Genomic DNA, 17,887 nt, shown 5'->3' on the forward strand with positions numbered 1-17,887 from the left:
GGCGCGTGGGACGGGGGGTGGCACATCATTGTTAGGTTGGGACGGGGGGGGGGGGGGGGGTGTCTTGGGTTGTGTCATGCCCATGGTGTGTTCCAGTGTCCCCATAGAGCACTGTGGTGTCCCCACAGTGAGTTCAGGCGTCCCCATTGGATGCTGTGACATCCTGGTCGTGCGTCGACTTCTTGGTGTCCCCACAGTGTCACAGAATCACAGAATTGTAGGGGTTGGAAGGGACCTCCAGACATCATCGAGTCCAACCCCAATCGTGTTGTGTGGGGTCGTGGCTGTGGTTGTTAATGGTGTCCTCATGGTGTTTCCAGGTGTCCCCACGGTGTCCTCGTGATCGAGGTGCCCTGATGCGCAGAGGTGCCCCCATGCGTTCCCATGGCTGAGGTTCCCCACTGAGGGGAACTCAATAAACTGAGGGGTTCCCATGGGATCCCCACGCTGTGCTGAGGCGTCTTTGCAGTTTTCTCTGCAGCCCCCCCTCATACATCACCCACCCAGAGGCCCTGAAGGACCCTGTGGAGCTCAGGGCCGCGCTGGGGACCCTCGGAATCAGGGCACGTTTTGCCACAAAGACTTGAGGCCATTCCTCCTCACCAATAGGTGAGGATTCAGCCCTGGGATCCTGCAGACGTGGATCACCTTGAAGACACCTTTGGACACCTTGAAGGACCCAAGTGTCCTCTGGGGCCGGGTCACCTCACAGCTGAAGGGGCAGCAGAGCCCAGGAGCGCAGCTCTCCGCTGGGCACAGCCTCACTCCACGGGAGGGACAAGCAGCAAATCCCACCAAACACAGAGAGGGAGGATGAAACATGGAAAAGTGACGTCCTGCCACTGTGGCACAGCTGGGAAGGCAGAATCTTAAGATCCTCAGCGATCCCAAATTGGAAGGGATCCACGAGGACCATGCAGTCCAACCTCTCGGGAACCACGAGCCAAACCCAGGGAGGAGCAGGTGGAGAAGGCTCCCCAGGCACGCTGGTGCAGGAGGGGAAGCTCTGTGATAAAACCCAAACAAAAGGGATCCACGTAACAACCTGTGCAGGTTTGTAGCTGCGGGCAGAGAGGGATGGGAGCGTTTCAGACGTGGATTTCGGGGCTGTTTTGTGCAGAGTAGGCGATGGAGCATCTTGCAGCACGCAGCCCATCTCGGTCCCCACCTCTGGGCTCAGCTCTGCGAGCGGCAATGAATGCAGCATTGAGGCTGCGTCGGGGGGGAGGCAGCGCCGGGGGTGTTTGCAGAAGCCACGTGTGAGCTGGTGAGGAATGTCAGAGGAGCTCATAAGCAGCTCTTTGCAAGGATCAGGGGGAAAAAAAATGAAATAAAATAAAACACGTCTAGGAATAAGGATGGAGGAAGGAGGAAAAAGTCAATATGACCTGAAAATCCCCAGCTGGGGACGGGCGGGCGACGGTGATTTATTCTATTAATAAGGCAGGGATAAATGCTGAATGCATTTTTGGTGGCCGCAGAGGCTGGGGCAGCAGCGGGACGCGGAGGGCACAGACCCCCTTTGACAGAGCGCCTCCCTCCGTGGCTTTTTGGGAAGGAAAACAAAGGGCAGCGTTGAGCCCCGGGCCGCAAACTGCAGTTCTGGAAAGGGGAGGGGGAAGAAGCGAGAGCCTCCGAAATCAGAGCGGAGGGAGCGCAGCAGGCGCTGTGAAAGGCCTTCAGCTCCCGTTCACAGAAAGCTGGGGCTGTTTCCTCCCTCTGTGCCGCCGAGCACTGAGCTGCCTCTGTGTGCTCAGCGCCCCGACCTGCTGAGAGGTTTATTTTAACGAGAAGCAAACGATGCAAAGCAGCCTTCCCCATCCCCAAAGCGGAGCTTGCAGCCCTGCAACAGGCAGCCCGAGGTTGCGGGGCAGCAGCACGGATGCAGACGAAGGAAAGAAAACAAGTTTGGGGGTTTTGTTTTGTTTTTTTTTTTCTCCTCTCAGATCTTTACTTGCAGCAAAAGATAGAAAAAGGTAATAAATGGAACTCGGTACAAAACACACAGAGGGGAGAGGGAGGATCCAAACCAGCGTACAAAGAACACAACCTGGCGGGCGCGAAGGAGGGCGAAGTTTCGTACAAAACTACTGCTTACAGGTACAGAAAATGTATAAAACGTGACTCCCCCCCCAACATCTGGAGACAGAAAATACAAAAGTGGACATTATTCCATCCTTAGGCTTAGAAAGGTTATGTACACCAGAGAACAGAACCAGGGTCAGCTGCAGGGGAAGCCTGGCACGCACCGCCGCTTCCTCCCACGTCGCCATTGAGAATAAATTAAAACAGTGGAAAGGAATCAGCACGGCCCCAGCAGAGCAAAACCTCCAGAAGCCTCGAGGGCCCCCCAGTCCCAACTGCTGCTCTGAGTGCTGCTGAATGTTTCCCTTCTCCTGCTGGTGGACGACGATGCAGAGCCTCACCGACGGGGGCCTGAGCGCCGCACATCCCTTTGGAAGAACTTCTGCTGCAGCCTCTGCCCTGCTGTCAGCATTCAGCCCCCCCTCCCCAAAACGCCCCCGACCACGGGTGAAACATGTGCAAAATATCAGGGAGAGAGGAGCGATTCATTCTGCTCAGCCGGGGCCGCTGCTCCACGAGGACAAAGGTGGCAAAGCCTCAACCCCCGCCAGGAGGAGAAGCGAATCGTGCAGATTTTTGTTCTTTCTCGCTCTGAAAAACTGCCTGCAAACAGATCCTGCGTGCAGAAGCAGCCGGCGGCGCCTTGGCTCTGCTCTACAGTCCAAAGTGTACCTGAAGTTGCTGTAAACAGTCGATGCTCCACCATGATGGGGTCCGTGGGTAGAAAAGCGGCTCTGCAAAAATGAAGTGACGCACGGAGCCCCCAGCAGCTCCTGCAGAGCCACCCAGGACCCCCCCAGAGCTGCCCCACAAAATGCTGGCTGTGAGAACACAACAGGGGGAAGGGGGGGGACACAGGGGGAGAAGAGGCAGCAGAAAGGCTCCCAGCTCAGAGCCGCCTCCATTGGCAAAAAGGGGCTGAACCCTTCCCTGCTTTAACAGACGGAGATCCAAGCTGCTCACCCCACTCTGGGTTTTAAGGGCAAATCCTCCCCAAACACACTTTCGCCCACATCACTTCGAAGGGAGCACAGCTCTGAGTTTGCTCAGCACCCAGACCCACATAAGTGCTTTCTCTTCCCCCCATCCCCCCCAAAAAAACCCCCCAGAGCCACACCATCAGCACAAAGCCGGCTGCAAAAAAAGGGCTGAAAAAGCAGAAAAAAAAAAAAAATATAAGAGCTCCTCCCACGGCCAAAGCTGCCCCCCCTCCCCCTTTTGAATCTCAGCACCTGAAAACGCTTGTAAAAATAGGTCTCAAAATACAAAAAAAAAAAAAAAAAAAAAAAAAAAAAAAGGCAAGTGTGCTTCTGAACATTTCTATTGCGCATTGGTCCGTGAATGGTGGTTTTCTTTTATCAAAAATAACAGAGTTCATTTGCTGTTTTGTTTTTTGAGCCCTGGGCTGAGCGGAGCGCAGCGGGGCACTGCTGGGACGGCCGCACGAGGCGGCGCCGGGCATCAGAGCAGCTTGCGGTGCAGGATTTCCCAGGCCATCCGCTTCCGGAAATAGGGCATGTGTTGCTTGGGAGGGGGAAAAAAGACAAAGAAAACAAACATCAGCGCATCCTCAGCATCTCCTGGGGCAGCTTTTGAAGGGGAAGCCTTTCTTGGAGGCGGGGATGGGGTGAGATTGTCGGGTTATTGGAAACAAAGCGGTGAGTGAGAATTCGGAGTTGACGTCACTTTTGTGACATTCCCTGATGGCAGAATGCTCACGCATGGGATTCTCCACGGGGGCTGACATCAGGTAATCTCAAATTCCTTCGGATTCAGGCTACAATGCCCCGCTTTCATTACAGCTATGACTGGGAGCCATTATGGGCCGACGTCGGTGACGTGCCAGTGTGTTTTAATAGAAGACGTGAGGAGGACTCTTGAGGAATTTGGCAGGGTAGGAAGAACTGCCCCAGCGCCCCCGAGGAACAGCAATTTGATCCCCATTGGGGGCCTCAAACCAACGGAGGAGGGAGCAAAAGGCATTTGGAAGCATCAGGATGGGTGCAGATCCCCCGAGCACGCGGCACACACGCGTCAGGGCCGGGATTACCTGAGTGAAGTTGATGGGTTTGTCTTTGGTAATGCAGTCGGCGTATTTGCAGGCAAACATCCCGCAGTCGCTGCCGTTCATCTGCTGTGGGATCTCCTGGAATGAGAGGACACAGAGCTGAGCTCCTGTCACAGCTGGGAGAACCAGCAGCTCCCAGCAAAGGGCCTCCTCCAAACGGAGAGCAGGAGGGAGCTGCACAGCAAACGGGAGCTGAGGACAAGAGGGTGGGCGAGCGCCGTGCAGCAGGAATGGAGGGGCACCAGGGCTCCCCCCATGTCCTCCCCGCAGGGCTGGGTGGGAAACTGCAGCAGAGCAGCCTGCCATCGAAGAGCTGTGATTTGCTCAGCCCCTACAGTCACCATGAGCACAAATCTGCCAGGAAAAGCAGCTGGCAGAGCTGGTCTGGGCCAAGGACAAAAGCAAGGACCGACCCAGAGCCCTTCTGCACACCTCGACTTGCACAAACCCACCTGGCTCTTCTTACTCAGCAACGACCACCCGTTGGTGTCAAACTCTTTCCTTTTCTTATCAAGGCTTTCCTGTTTTAAGTACTGCCTGTAGGAATGAGAGAACGAAGAAAAAGAAAGAAAAGCTTATTTAGAGGCACAGGCAGAACTAGCCAGAACGCTCTATGTCAGTTTACCTAAAGTGTCCTCTGCCATGTTTGCAGAATTAATGCAAAATGGAAGTCCAATATTTTCTTCTCGGTATTGGCCATTTTAATAAGGGCTCTGTAGACCCGGGCTTTGAGGCAGTCCAAAGGAGGACCGAGCAGAACCCGAAAACTCATCCAAAACAAGTACCTGCCAAGCAGAGAGTCAAAACCACAAATAAACCAGGGAGCACAAATCTAATTCATTGCAGAGTGACTCAGAGCAAAGCTCAGCAGCCACCGGGCTGCCTCAGCGCTCTGCAAATGGAGCCTTGTGCTCAAGGAGACGTCTGGGATGGCTTCTGACGCGTCCCGAGCCGCTGCCTCTCATCTTTTGAGGATCCTGCTTTGCAGAAACGGAGATGGCAGCAGATGTGTCAGAACCACAGCAGCGTCCCAGCAGCTCTGCAACAATCGCCCTGTGTGTGAGGCACCAAAGCACGGCGCAGAGCTGCTCCGCAGGCTGGCAGCAGGTCGGACACGCTGGCAGATGTTCTTCCAGAGCTCTTCCTCACTGTTTCCCTTCCAACACTGATCTGAGGTTTTCCTCGCTATGGTGGGATAAACTGAGAGCGCTTCCAAGAAGAGACACATCAGGAGCCCAGAGACAAAAATGAGCCCAGCGGCCCCCAGCTTTCTCAGATGGGAATGGAGGGGAGGGGATGCAGCCACAGGGAAACGCACCCCCACAGCCAGCCCTGAGCCCCTGCACACGCACTCAGCTGTGCTCTGCTCTTTCCCATATAGACACAAACACCCCTTCCACCTGTCCCAGTGAAGGAAATGGCACGGGGAGCTCAAGAAGGGCACTGACACGGATGTTCTCTTGAGGTCACCCAAGGAGACAACAGCGATGGGCCCCAGGTATTCTCCAGGGCCTAAAGGAGCTCCTCTGCGTTGGCTGCCATGTCATCAAGTGGCTTTCAGGTTTGTAGATGCCTTCATTTCATCTTGGTTAAGGACTGAGACGCTCTATGAAAACCACCTGTTTCTATTTGGCATCTCCTCAAAACGATTTGAGTCTTCTCACTGCTGCAGCTGCGATCAGGAAGCTTGGAAAGGAGCAGAGGGGTCAACAGAGCACCTGGCACAGACGTGGCTTTGGTCAGCACGAGGGGAGATGTGACGTCTTTTGGAAGCGTGATCCCCAAAGAGTTGGCTATAAAACAGCTCACCATGAGGAAACTCCAAAACCAGACAGGAGAACGGGGGCACACAGCCCACAGATGAACCCAAGAGACGTGGGGGCAAAGCTGGGCACGTCGGCTCCACAGCTCCAAATGAAAAGGGAAAAGAAAACGCACGTGGCTCTAAGAAAACTTCAGGCAAGTTAGAGGAAAAGCATTCAAAGACAAAGGCAGAGCGCTGAAGGCCTGAAGTGCCCCTCCAAAGCTAAGAGCAGCTCTGGGGAACTCACACTCCCGAGGGACAGAGCTGCCACCTGCTCAGCACCGCCATCCCCCTGCAGGATGCTGACCCCATGCACATCACAGACACAGAAGGAAGCAACAGGAAGAGCAGCAGAACCACAGGGGAACGGAGAGCCCCTCTCTGCCCATCACATCTGCACAAAGCAGCCAGAAACAGGTTTTGCTGGGTGTAAAAGTGAGGAGAAGAGAAGCCTCCCTTCCAGCAATGCCCTGGGGGCCAGACAAGCGTTCTCTATCAGCCCTCATTAGCTGGACACGCGCTCAGAGCCCAGTTCCCCAGCATTGGCTGCCAGCAGCTGCTGTAATTGCTCTGGGGAAGCTCTGCTGGGCTGCTTTGACTGCTGCAGTTTGGACAAGACAACATCAGCAGGGGGTAAATCCCCGAACAGAAAAACCTTCATTGAGCGTTAGAAGTCTCCATATCTCACACCCAAAAACAGCCTCGTGGACGGAAAGGAAGCTCCCTGCAGCAAGTTCAAAGTAAGGGGGAGCTGAATATCTGCAACCGCAACACAAACACGGCACAAATGTTAATTAACAGCCTCGCTTCCACCGCCAGGAACCAAAATCCTGGCAGTTGCTGCCTGCCACCAGAACCCACTCGAGATAAAGCAAAGAGCAGCACAGCACAGCCCAGGGAAAGGCTGCAGCCCACAGGGATCCGGGCTGAGCAGCACATGATGCTGAGCGCAGAGCAGGGCTGGAGCTGAGCGTGAGACTCCGTCTGGCACGGAGGGAAGAAAGCTGTGAGATTTAACCAGTCTGGGCTGGGCAATCCGGTGGTTTCTGCCTCCCCTTCTGCTTTATCTGCAGTTATCACAGCCCACACGCAGCAGCAGGAGATGCTGAGCTGTTTTCTGGAAGAGCAAGGCAGTAACTCGCCAAGCACAGCTCACAGTTCCGTGTGCCCATCACCTCTGCTGCTTCCCACCAGGCACACAGGACAGAGAGCATCACCACACGGCGCTGACCCTGCCTGGGTGACAGCTTGAACGACTTCCTAAGGAGGTAACTGAAGGAAAATGCCTCAGCTTCAACCTGCGAGCCTGCCCTGGGAGGCAGGACTTCGTTGTGCCAGGTGAACACCTCGAGGAGAGAAGCCTGACACAAAGGCTTTTAAACATAATCGACTTGCCAAGCCAGAAACCAACACGCCTGACATCCCCCATCAAACACCGCAGGCTTTTAATCTCATTTTCCTAAACCTGAAAGTGGATTCTTGCCCTCTACAGCTCACACACAGAACCCTGAGCAGGTGTCTCGAGGAATTACTGAAATCAACAATGTCTAAAAGCCTTGAAGAAAACGGCACACGAAGGTCAGCACTTCCAGTGCTGCTGCAAGCAGCAGATAAGATTCCACAGGCATGACCAGCTTTGTGTGCTCCATCCCTTAAGCCTTCTTCCTCCAGCACCAGCACACCAGAATCAAGACACTGACTGTAACAGGTTGGTTCACATCTGCTCCAGTGCACGACCTTCCAGCAGTGCCACAGTGCTGCTTTTCCTCGAGGAAAAGCCCCGACAAAGCAGGGGCAGCTTGCTGGAAACTCTCTTCAGGACTCACAGCCAAGCTGTGTGAAAGCCCAGATGCCAAACCAGGCCCAGCAGCAAGGCCCAGCTACCAGGCTGCCAACACCTGCAGTCCCTGCAGCCTGGCCAGCCTTGCATTGCATCCATTGCCCTCTAAGATCTGGCTAGCTGTGAGACACTCACCACCTTTAGGAAGCTCTAAAGATTGAAAGCATGAAAGGGTCACTAACCATGAATAGGACCTCCGTCCCTTCTTCCCGGAGTGATCCTCCCACTGCATTCAACCAATAAAAGCCTCCTAAAAGGAAACAGAGGGAAAACAATTACGTCCAGGGCAACAGTGACCTGAAATCCTGGGTCTCTACCACTGATCCTGCACGGAACCAAACACCTCGTATCCTCTGGTGCTCACTGCAGCCAGCTCGGAGACCTGCCTCCTCACCCCAGACCCCTAAATGAACTGCAGATGGGACTCCTGCGTCCCCCTCTCACCTCCCAGGTGCTTTGCCTCACCAGATGTCCGTGCTTTGTTCCTCAGAATCAAAGAAACTCGGGCTGAAAGGAGCTAATTTCACCCAGATCATCCCTGCCCCAAGGCAGGCCGGCTCTGCTTGCATCACTTGCAGACAAACACTGAAGAAAGAGGCATAAGGAACGAGGAGACACTGCTCTGAGCCATTTCTAAAGATCTCATCCGTCTCCATTTCCTCCCTTTAAACCACCACAAGACTGCGGAAAACGAGAAACAACCATTTTTCCAGTCATTTACATCAGCCCAGCGCGCGCAGACTGCAGAACACCTGAACTGCGAGAGGCACCAAACGGCCTGGAAATGATTCCATGGCATTTGTCTCCTGTCTGCCTTTATCATCATTAACATTCCTCGACTGAATGAGTGGCACCTCTGCTGCTGACACACTCAACCTCACGCCAGAGGCTTGGGATCAGGTTCCCAATCGGCATCAGAGCCGAGATGAGAAACAGAACCGAAGGACGACCCGGGGTCAGCGCTGCAAAAACAGAGGGGCCAGTGACTGCCATTCATTAATGGCTTTGGAATCTGATTTGCATCAGCCCCACGGCCCTGCGTGACGACGCGCCGTAGGGAAACGGCCTTTTTCCTCCCCTGGGAGGAGCAGCTCATTTTTAGCCTGCTTCCAAAGATGGGAAAACGCAGCACCAAGCTGCCCAGGACTGAATTAGCCAGGCAAGCATCTCTCCTCTATGAGAGGTCAGCAGAGCCAGGAGCCAGCTTCACTCTGGGAGGGTGAAAGCGAGACCTGAACTCAAGAAGAGCAGCTTCCATCCAGCCCCACTTGGAGGCACAGGATGCCCTGGTGGAGCTCAGATCTGCACAAACCTTCATCCACCTTCTGATCCAAGACTCTCCCGCGCTCCACAGCACCACTGTGCTTCTTCAGGAGCTCCTTGAAATGAAAGGCCAAATTCCTGAGCTGCTCTTTGCCACAGAAAGGAAAAGCCTCCAGCTGTGGAATGGCCAGAAGATGCCACTTCTTCCAGCAGCTGCAGGACCCTGATGACCCTCAGGGTCTGAGACGTTGGTTTCCACCTAAAGACGATGCCCAGGAAGACTGGCAGCGCTTGATGCCCTTAACAGAACGGGTCTGACACCTGTTTATACCTGCACAGGGAACAGCAGCCTCACTGAGGGATCTTCTGCAAAGAGAAGACAGAATCTATGCAGGATTCTCTTGAGGACCAACTTTGTGACAGGGACTGCATCAGCAGCGCGTGGTGAAACCGAGCAAGAGAACCAGAAGGCTCCTCACCCCCCTCCCAGGGCCCAGGCAGGGGCTGCCCCCACAACAGCCGTCGCTTTGCAACCTGTGCACACCAAGGAGCCTCCTGGATTTTAAACAGGTACAACTCGAGTGTTACTCACAACAGTATCCTGCAGGCCTCGCTGTTTATTCCACCCATGGAGTCATAGTAGGTGATGGATTTTTTCCTGAAATCGACGACCTACACACAGAGATTCGTTACACAATTAGCAATGCAGAAGACAAGCAGCTCGCCCCTGTGCCAGGACACTTTGCTGACACTTTGGCTTTGTGAGCCAAAGCCTTTGCTAAAAGGAAGTTTAAAACCCACTTCAGAGCACTGAAGGGTTTGTAACTTGCTTGGCAGCCACAGCCCCCCCCCAAACCTCCCTGTTATTGAAGCACTCAGATCTCCATCAGGCTCTGCTCAGAGCAGCCCAGTCGAACACAGGAGCGCTGTTATCTGTTATCTGACCAGCAGATCTGCTCGCAGAAGGCTCTGCCCCACCTGACGTTTGTGCTGAGCTCCTTGCTTCATGGCCCCACTCTCCATTTTCACACCCCTGTGAGCCCATCCTTGCTGGGCAGCGATCCTTGCAACAGGATCCAAAGGGATGAAGCAGAAGGAACCCGAGAGGCCACACGTGATCCAGCACTGCCCAGGTGCCACGAGAAGGGACGCAAGGCATTGGGGCAGGAGGCCCAGAAAGCTGCACCTTTATCATTTGCCTGCATCTTTCTGAAGCCACCCCACAGCAGTGCCTCTAAAGGCAGACTTGTGGGAATGTGGAAATGAGATCCTTCCCCAGAGAGCTGCAACCTGGTGTGAACCTCACAGCTTTTTTTTTTTTCCTCTCCCCTTTTTGAAGGCTAGTCAAAGACAAGACAGACAGCAAACCTCAGCTCCCTTCTCACTGCCTTCACGTCCTGCTTTCAGCCATCAATGTGCACCTTCCCCCCCCCAAACCCCTCTCTGCAGAGCCATGAAATGTTGTGATTCAGCCACAGGTGAGCTTATAGGATGGCCCGCTCCATAGCAGAAGCACTCACTGCTAGGCACCAATGCACTCCCAGATGAATAGGCACCAACAGGAGGTCCACTGAGAAGATATCCACTTTTTTAGTCCATCTTTTCACAGCTTGGTACCCCGCTGTTTTCAATTTGGTGAAGAAGAAAGTATTGAATGCATGAACTGCTGGTAAACCCTTTTCTTTGCTCCGCTCCATCAGCAAATTCATATAGAAATTAATTATCTGGGGGGGAAAAAAAAGAAAAAGGAATTATTTTCACCTCCACAACTCTGTAGAGCTGCCTCTGCTGGGATTTACAGCAGCTCAAACACTCTGAAACCTTTCAATAAAAAATCCAGAAGTATTTAAGCATGCATTCCCCCAAGGTTCAGCTTTACTCATCCTGCCCTGGTGGCATCCATTGCCAAATTCTTCTCATCTCATTATTACTATATTTCCAAGCTCCTGCTCAACGCAGGGATTTCTCCTCAGTTTGACCAACCCAGAGCACAGCACTGGGTCCCATTCTGACTTCTTCAGGCAAGGAGAAGGCAGACATCTGTTCACTTTAACCTCCTTTAAACAAAGCCCCCGTGGCACAGCACAAGCTGCTCACCTCATCGTTGAGCCAGTTCAGGTTATTGAGGGTCTGGATGTCTTTCCGGGTGATCGTTAACCGAAAAGCTTCGCTGAGCACCTCGTCCTGGTTTCCTCCTCGGAATACATTCTTGATTTCCTTTTCCATTTCCTAGAGGGAGAACACAACGTTGGGCACCCATCACAGAATCACAGCATCACAGAATTGCAGGGGTTGGAAGGGGCCTCCAGAGTTCATCGAGTCCAACCCCCTACCAAAGCAGGTTCCCTACACCAGGTAGCACAGGTCGGCATCCAGGCAGGTCTTGAACATCTCCAGAGAAGGAGACTCCACCACCTCCCTGGCAGCCTGTTCCAGTGCTCCGTCACCTCACTGTACAGAAGTTCTTGCACACATTGCTGCACAACTTCCTATGCTGCAGTTTCCGCCGTTTCCCCTCCTCCTGTCTCCACTCCCCACTGAAAAGAGTCCGGCCTCGCCATTCTGCCCCCCACACCTCAGATATTTACAGACCTGGATCAGCTCCCCTCTCAGCCTTCTTTTCTCCAGGCTGAACAGACCCAGCTCACTCAGCCTTTCTCCATAGCAGAGATGCTCCAGGCCCCTCCCCATCTTGGTGGCCTCCGCTGGACTCTTCCCAAGAGCTCCCTGTCTGTTTTGTGCTGGGGAGCCCAGAACTGGACGCAGTGCTGCAGATGAGGCCTCACAGGGCAGAGCAGAGGGGGAGGATCGCCTCCCTCCACCTGCTGGCCACGCTCTGTGCAATGCAGCCCAGGATGCCGTTGGCCCTCTTGGCCACGAGGGCACACTGCTGGCTCATGGCCGACCTGTCGTCCCCCACGACACCCAGGTCCCTCTGTGCAGAGCTCCCCTCCAGCACCTCATCCCCAACCTGTACTGGTGCATGCAATTCTTCCTCCCCAGATGCAAGACTCTACACTTGCTTTTGTTAAACCTCATCCAGTTTTTTTTTTGCCCAGCTCTCCAGCCTGTCCAGGTCTTGCTGAATGGCAGCACAGCCTTCAGCCAATCCTCCCAACTTCGTATCATCAGCAAACTTGCTGAGGGTGGCCACCATCCCCTCATCAAGGTCATTGATGAAGATGTTGAACAAGACCGGACCCAGCACCGACCTCTTGGGAACACTGCTGGTTACAGGCCTCCAACTGGACTCTGCACCACCAACAACGACCCTCTGTGCTCTGCCAGTCAGCCAGTTCTCAACCCACCTCACTGTCCACTCATCCATCCCACACTTCCTCAGCTTTGTTATAAGGATGTCGTGGGGGACAGTATCAAATGCCTTGATGAAATCAAGGTAGACAACATCCACTGCTCTCCCCCCATCCACCCAGCCATCACGAGGGCTACATTCAAACCCCCGTTTGTTCTTTGCTCCTCCAAGGATAAACCCTCCATAAAACACACAGCAAAAGCTCACGGCTCTCAGTCTGCGCGCTGGTCTCAGAAAATGATGCTCATATCAGAAGCACATCTGCACAGATGTCCGACTGTCCACCAGACAAAGAGATTTACCTCTGTGATTTCAGGGAACTCCTCTTCACCATCAGCAGACTTGGCACCCTCTTTCTTTTCTGGGACCACCGTGACCGGGATTTCCTTCTCGAGAGGCACACGAAGGTTCAAATCCACCAGGTCCTGCACCGAGTGCTCCTGCTCCTGCAACCGCTGAAGGGGAGACCTCTGGATTACACAGAGAAAAGGAGCCACCTCCACGGGGCTCGGGAGGAAGCCTCATGGAGCCAATCGTTCCAGGAGATGCAGAAAGGGGCAGCATCCAGCCTGGCCACAGTGCGACTGAGCGCCCTGCCACAGCAAGGAGTAACAAAGCCACTGGATGTCGGAGAGCAGATTTGTGCCATTCTTTCCCCTGTCAGCTTCCCACTCTGTGGTTCGAAGCTCTGACTCAGAGATGCCCATTCACTCACTGTTCTCTCACCTGGCTCTGCAGCTGCAAGGCCAGAGCTTTCTGCTCCTCAATCTGCCGCCACCTCTCCCGAGCTCGCGAGTCGTAGACGCTGGTCCTGAGAAGCACAGTTTGAACAAGACAGCATTTAGCAACACACGAGCATTTGTGAGAGCAAAACAAAGCAGAAAACATCTACTTACAGTTCCTTGATCCATAGTTCTGCCTGGAAGAATGGGAGGCTAGAAAGGAGAGAAGGACATGCGTAAGCATTCTCCTTTGCACGGAAAGTAATTGCCTGAAAACTGATTAGTGAGTAATATCTGAGGGCATCTTAATTGTAAGAGTGACAAGAGCTACAGACAGATCCGACAGCAATTTGCATCCAGGTCTCCAGAAAGAGATTGATGCATCATTCCCCAGTGCTGGTATCTATGGCAAACTGCTCTCCCTTTGTGAAGCATTCACAAAGTCACTTTTTATCTGCAATCTCCTCTCTCAGTGAAACCAAAAAAGACTGTGTGAACTTCCCCCTGCCCTTGTTTGCTCTGGATGCAATTTACAGCCTCTCACCTTGGAGCTGGGGTTCTGGAATCCTTTACTTTGAGCAAAATGACCGAGTCTGATCCTACAGAGGATAAAATTGAGGAACATTGTTATTCTTACAATTACTACTGAGTTACCAAGCTGTGCTGAAGTCCAAGTACAGAAAAGGAGGGAGTCAGCGCTTTCACTGCATACATCTGACTGCTTGTTTGCTTTTGGTTTTTACCTTCAGACTGAGTGTTGGATGCTGGTAGATTTTCTTGCTGATGCTGGGCTGTGGAGTTATGGGACTCGAAGATATTGCAGGGATAGCTGGGCGTGGAGTAGAGCGGTGGTTTGTGCGACGGCTGCTCCTGCGCCCCGAGAACGCTGGTTGCTGAGCTGGCTGGTGCAACGCTGTGAGCTTCAAACAGCTTTGAGTTCTTGCTGGGAGTTTCTTTCAGTACACTTTTGCTGGAATTTGAGCACCTGGACCTAGGAACAACGGAAAGTTAGATCCCACAGAATGCATGCACAGAGGATACGCAGCCCGTGCTGGAAATGAGCATTTTACGTAACTCACAGATGGAAGGGGAAGAGCGAAGAGGGCTTGGATGTAGAAAACTGCTTTCCTGTGACCATCTGAAGCAACTGCCTGTAGATCTCTCGCTCTTCCTCTCGAACAGTCTGCAGAGAAACAGCCACAGTTCTCTACCACGCTTTAAACAAAGACACCACGCACACCCAGCAAGCACAAGCAGACACAGGAGGAACCCGAAACGCTCTCGTTCTGTCAGACAGGAGGACAGAATCCAGCACAAGGCAGACTTGCCTCCAGCTCTCTGCGGTGCTCAGAAGCAACCAGCTCACATGGAGCCACCCATTGAGGGGCCTCGCACCCAACCTTTGCTTTTTTACCTCCTCTGCAGTGCTGATGAACCGCCGCGGAGTTTTCTTTGGGCTGAGCAGGCTGCGGCGGCACGGCCCGCTCCAGGAAGGGCTCTGGGCAGGTTTGATTGGAAACGCTGACCCATGGCAATGGTGGTTGGACTTCCCTACAAAACTGTTGGAGGTCCCACTGTGAGGAGAAACAAAACAGGTTCCTTCGGTTTCACGCTTCACAGAATGGCCCAGGGTTGGAAGGGACCTGAAGGATCATGAATCTCCAACCCCCTGCCACATGCAGGGCCACCAACATCCAACTTTAATGCTAAACCAGGCTGCCCAGGGCCCCATCCAACCTGGCCTTGAACACCTCCAAGGATGGGGCATCCACAACTTCTCTGGGCAGCCTGCTCGAGTCTGTAACCTCATTCTCCCCCAGTCGAGAACCAAGCTATGATGAGGAGACTAGATTGAACTACATGATCTTACAGATCATTTCCAACCTTGTGATTCTATGATTCTACTCAACTCGGATCAGAAACGAGCTTTACAAACACAAATCAAATACCAGCTCAGCACTGAAGCCCGGCTCTTCATCAGCTCAAAGCAAAGCCACAGATGCCAGATTGTGCAGCCGGGCAGATGCCAGCAGGTGGCACTGCGAGGCCGAGGAAGCACAGCCTGCAAACCCCGAGCAAGACCTTCCCGCCAGATCCAACAGCTCCCCCTCTTCCCATCCACATCCACAAAATGGCTGAATCTCGCCCTGAGAAAAACCTCTGCGCTCTCTGTTACAAAACCCGATGCTCTCCTCTCGCCTTGTTTCTCCCCACTCCCGCGGGTCAGGCTCACTTCACAGCCCGTTCCAAAATCTCTGGGTTGATTTGGAATTTATCCCATTGACATTAATTACATCAATCACAAACAAACGTTCTCCATTACAGGGATTTTCCAGAGGAGTAAGATTCGCACTGAGCTGGAAAGGCACTGCCCTACTGGGGAAACACTCCTTTACAGCCAGCTGCACGCAAAGCTCCTGCATCACAAGCACTAAGCAGGACAGGACCACATCACGCCCCATCTCTCCTGGCTTCCCAGCAGTATAACCACTATTTGTACACCAAGGTTACTCTCCAAACCCCCATTTTCCTCTTCCATCACACCCACTGCTGGGAAGAGCCTCACAAACATCTGAGCTTCTGTGCTGCTTCTGATGTGCAGCAAACGCCTCCTGCTGAGCGGCCAGAAGAGCTTTCCTCAGTTGGTCAAAGCACAACCTGTTATTTCTTTTTTCCCCTCACAAGAACAGAATTCCTCTGCCAGCTGCATGTGGAAAACACCAAACCTGTGGGTGAAGGTGGCTGCACAACAGCCCTGGGGTTTTTCCACACACCTGGGGTTTTTGCGAGCCTCGAGATAAGAGCCACGGCTCAGCCTCAGCTTCGGCAGCGCAGCGCTCGGGGGGGGCACCAGACCCCTCCACTGCCCGTTGGTGCTGCACCCAAAGCCCTGGGGCTCTCCTGCAGTCCTGTAGGTCTCAGGGCACGGGACTTCTGCAAGTGAGAAATGAGGCAGAAGTTAAGAAAGAGGAATATCTCCCTCCCTGCATTGCTGTGGGGAGGAAACGGGGGGGAAAAAAAATAAATCAAAAACACACTTAAGGGGGGAAAAAGGAAAAAAAAAAGAGAGTATCTTACCTTGGCTGAAATTGAGAGCGCATGAGGCATTTCCAGCTGGGCAAGCAAAGCTGCTGGTCTTGTTTGGTAAAAACTGTGGGGAGAGATTGCAGGTTTTTAATCAGAAAAGTGCACAGCTCTGGATTTTAAACCCCAGGCTGTTACTGTCCCTCCACCACATGGTTATCATCAGTAATTGCTGACAGAAAGGTACCACTGGGCACCTGTGTCAGCCTGACAACACAGCAGGGTGTTGGAGAGGTGCTAACGAGCCTCCCTTCTCCCTCTAAAATCCCCTCTGCCCCTGTGATCTCCCTTTCAACGACAAGAGACAAAACAAACATAGCAAACATCGTTTCCATGTTACTACAGGGCAAAAGAAACCAGCCTCAGGGCTACACTGCTTCTGGCCAACTCATCAAGGCACAACACGCCGACAGGCACATACAGAGCAGTGCAAATATCACCAACAAACTTCCATCTTTGCTTAGGATGCTAATCAGCAATTAGCAGCACCAACAGGGCACCTTGCAGCAGGCCTCTGCTCAGGAAGCATTCAGTGTTAGGAACACCAGGCACTTGGTGCGACTGCTGCTTGAAATGCCCTGCTGCTTTTGAATAAAGCAAAGGGGTCCCGTTGGAAGGGAGCTACAGGAATGGAGAACGGCTGCCTGGCTCCTTCAGAACTAACCTGAAGTTCTCATAAACAACTGAGAGCATCGTGCAAATGCGTCCCAAGCACTGGCAGGCACAGGGCATCACTCACCTCCCTGGGAAGCTTATCCCAGCATCTGACCACCCTCATGGTAAAGAGGTTTTCCTTCGATACAGTCAGAACCCCCCAGCACAGCCCTGTTCTGCTCCCATGTTCTGTCACCACTCGCTAAAGGAGCCAAGTGCCTGCCTCCCCATTCCCCTCCTCGGGGCACAGCAGAGAGCAGTGAGGTCACCCCTCAGCCCCCTCCCCTCCGTCCTACACGACCCCGGCGCCATTACAGTTATCAAACACGTATCAAACAGCCACACTTATCGAACAGCCTGACTTCCACACCGTTACCTTCCTCTGGAAACTTCCAAAGACCTCAGCGCCCATTTCAGAGCCCAGAACCGAAACCCAAACCCCACCGAACACATAAAGGGACCCCCCCACCCCCACCCCTCTTTGGAGCCGCGGGGCACGGAGCACTGCCAACCTTGGTGTCGGGCGGGCAGAGCGCGTCCCTCAGCCCTGCCCGGGGCGGCAGGGGGAAGGCCTTGAACCCCGAGCCGCGGCCGGCGGAGTCCCGGGTCTCCATCCTCATCGGGTCCGCGCGGCCATGTGGGGTCGGTGCAGCGTCCGGAAGCTGCGGAGCGGGGCGGCTTCTGCCGTAGGGTCGGAATCTCCTTTAGGAGCAAAGGAAACGCTGCGGAAAACTGAGCGTCCCCTGCAGACCCCGCACCCAACAGCGGGGAACGGAGAGGGGAAACGGCCGGAGCCCCGAGCAGAGGAACGACCCCGAGGCGAGCGGGGCTCCGCGGTTCGGCTGCACGGAGAGGCCGCGCGGCTGCAGGCTGTGGTTACCGGGACCACGGGCCCGCTTAGGGCTCACCGGGACGGGGGGGGGGCTCGGGTACCGGGAGGCGCGGATCCCGCCGCGCGCCGGAAGGAGCCGAGGCGCAGCCCCGAGCCCAGGCCGCTCCTTCACTCGTCCTCCGCCCGCTCTTACCGGAAGCAGCCCCAACGCGCGCGCGTTTC

The 17,887-nt window shown here is 54.0% G+C and overlaps 2 protein-coding genes across 2 annotated transcripts in view; both read right to left on the bottom strand.

Annotated features, from left to right (window-relative positions):
• Positions 1–593, bottom strand: part of COL2A1 (collagen type II alpha 1 chain) — a gene marked incomplete at both ends in the record, with an annotated part of 13,207 nt that extends 12,614 nt beyond the window's left edge. The window contains one exon of the mRNA XM_079547908.1: positions 504–593. Coding sequence (XP_079404034.1) covers positions 504–593 — 90 coding nt within the window. The remainder of the gene's footprint in view (positions 1–503) is intronic.
• A 2,953-nt stretch (positions 594–3,546) lies between these two features.
• SENP1 (SUMO specific peptidase 1) lies at positions 3,547–17,453 on the bottom strand (the record flags this gene model as incomplete). Its single annotated transcript, XM_079547911.1, has 16 exons — positions 3,547–3,609; positions 4,136–4,231; positions 4,606–4,690; positions 9,653–9,732; positions 10,581–10,784; positions 11,158–11,289; positions 12,676–12,828; positions 13,100–13,184; positions 13,270–13,308; positions 13,640–13,694; positions 13,839–14,086; positions 14,175–14,278; positions 14,510–14,669; positions 15,870–16,029; positions 16,174–16,246; positions 17,346–17,453. The coding sequence occupies 16 exons, from the start codon at positions 17,451–17,453 to the stop codon at positions 3,547–3,549; spliced, it is 1,845 nt and encodes a 614-aa protein (XP_079404037.1).
• Positions 17,454–17,887: the final 434 nt, after the last annotated feature.

The sequence above is a fragment of the Tetrao urogallus genome, assembly GCF_951394365.1.
Source record: "Tetrao urogallus genome assembly, chromosome: 35".
NCBI classification, from domain to species: domain Eukaryota; kingdom Metazoa; phylum Chordata; class Aves; order Galliformes; family Phasianidae; genus Tetrao; species Tetrao urogallus.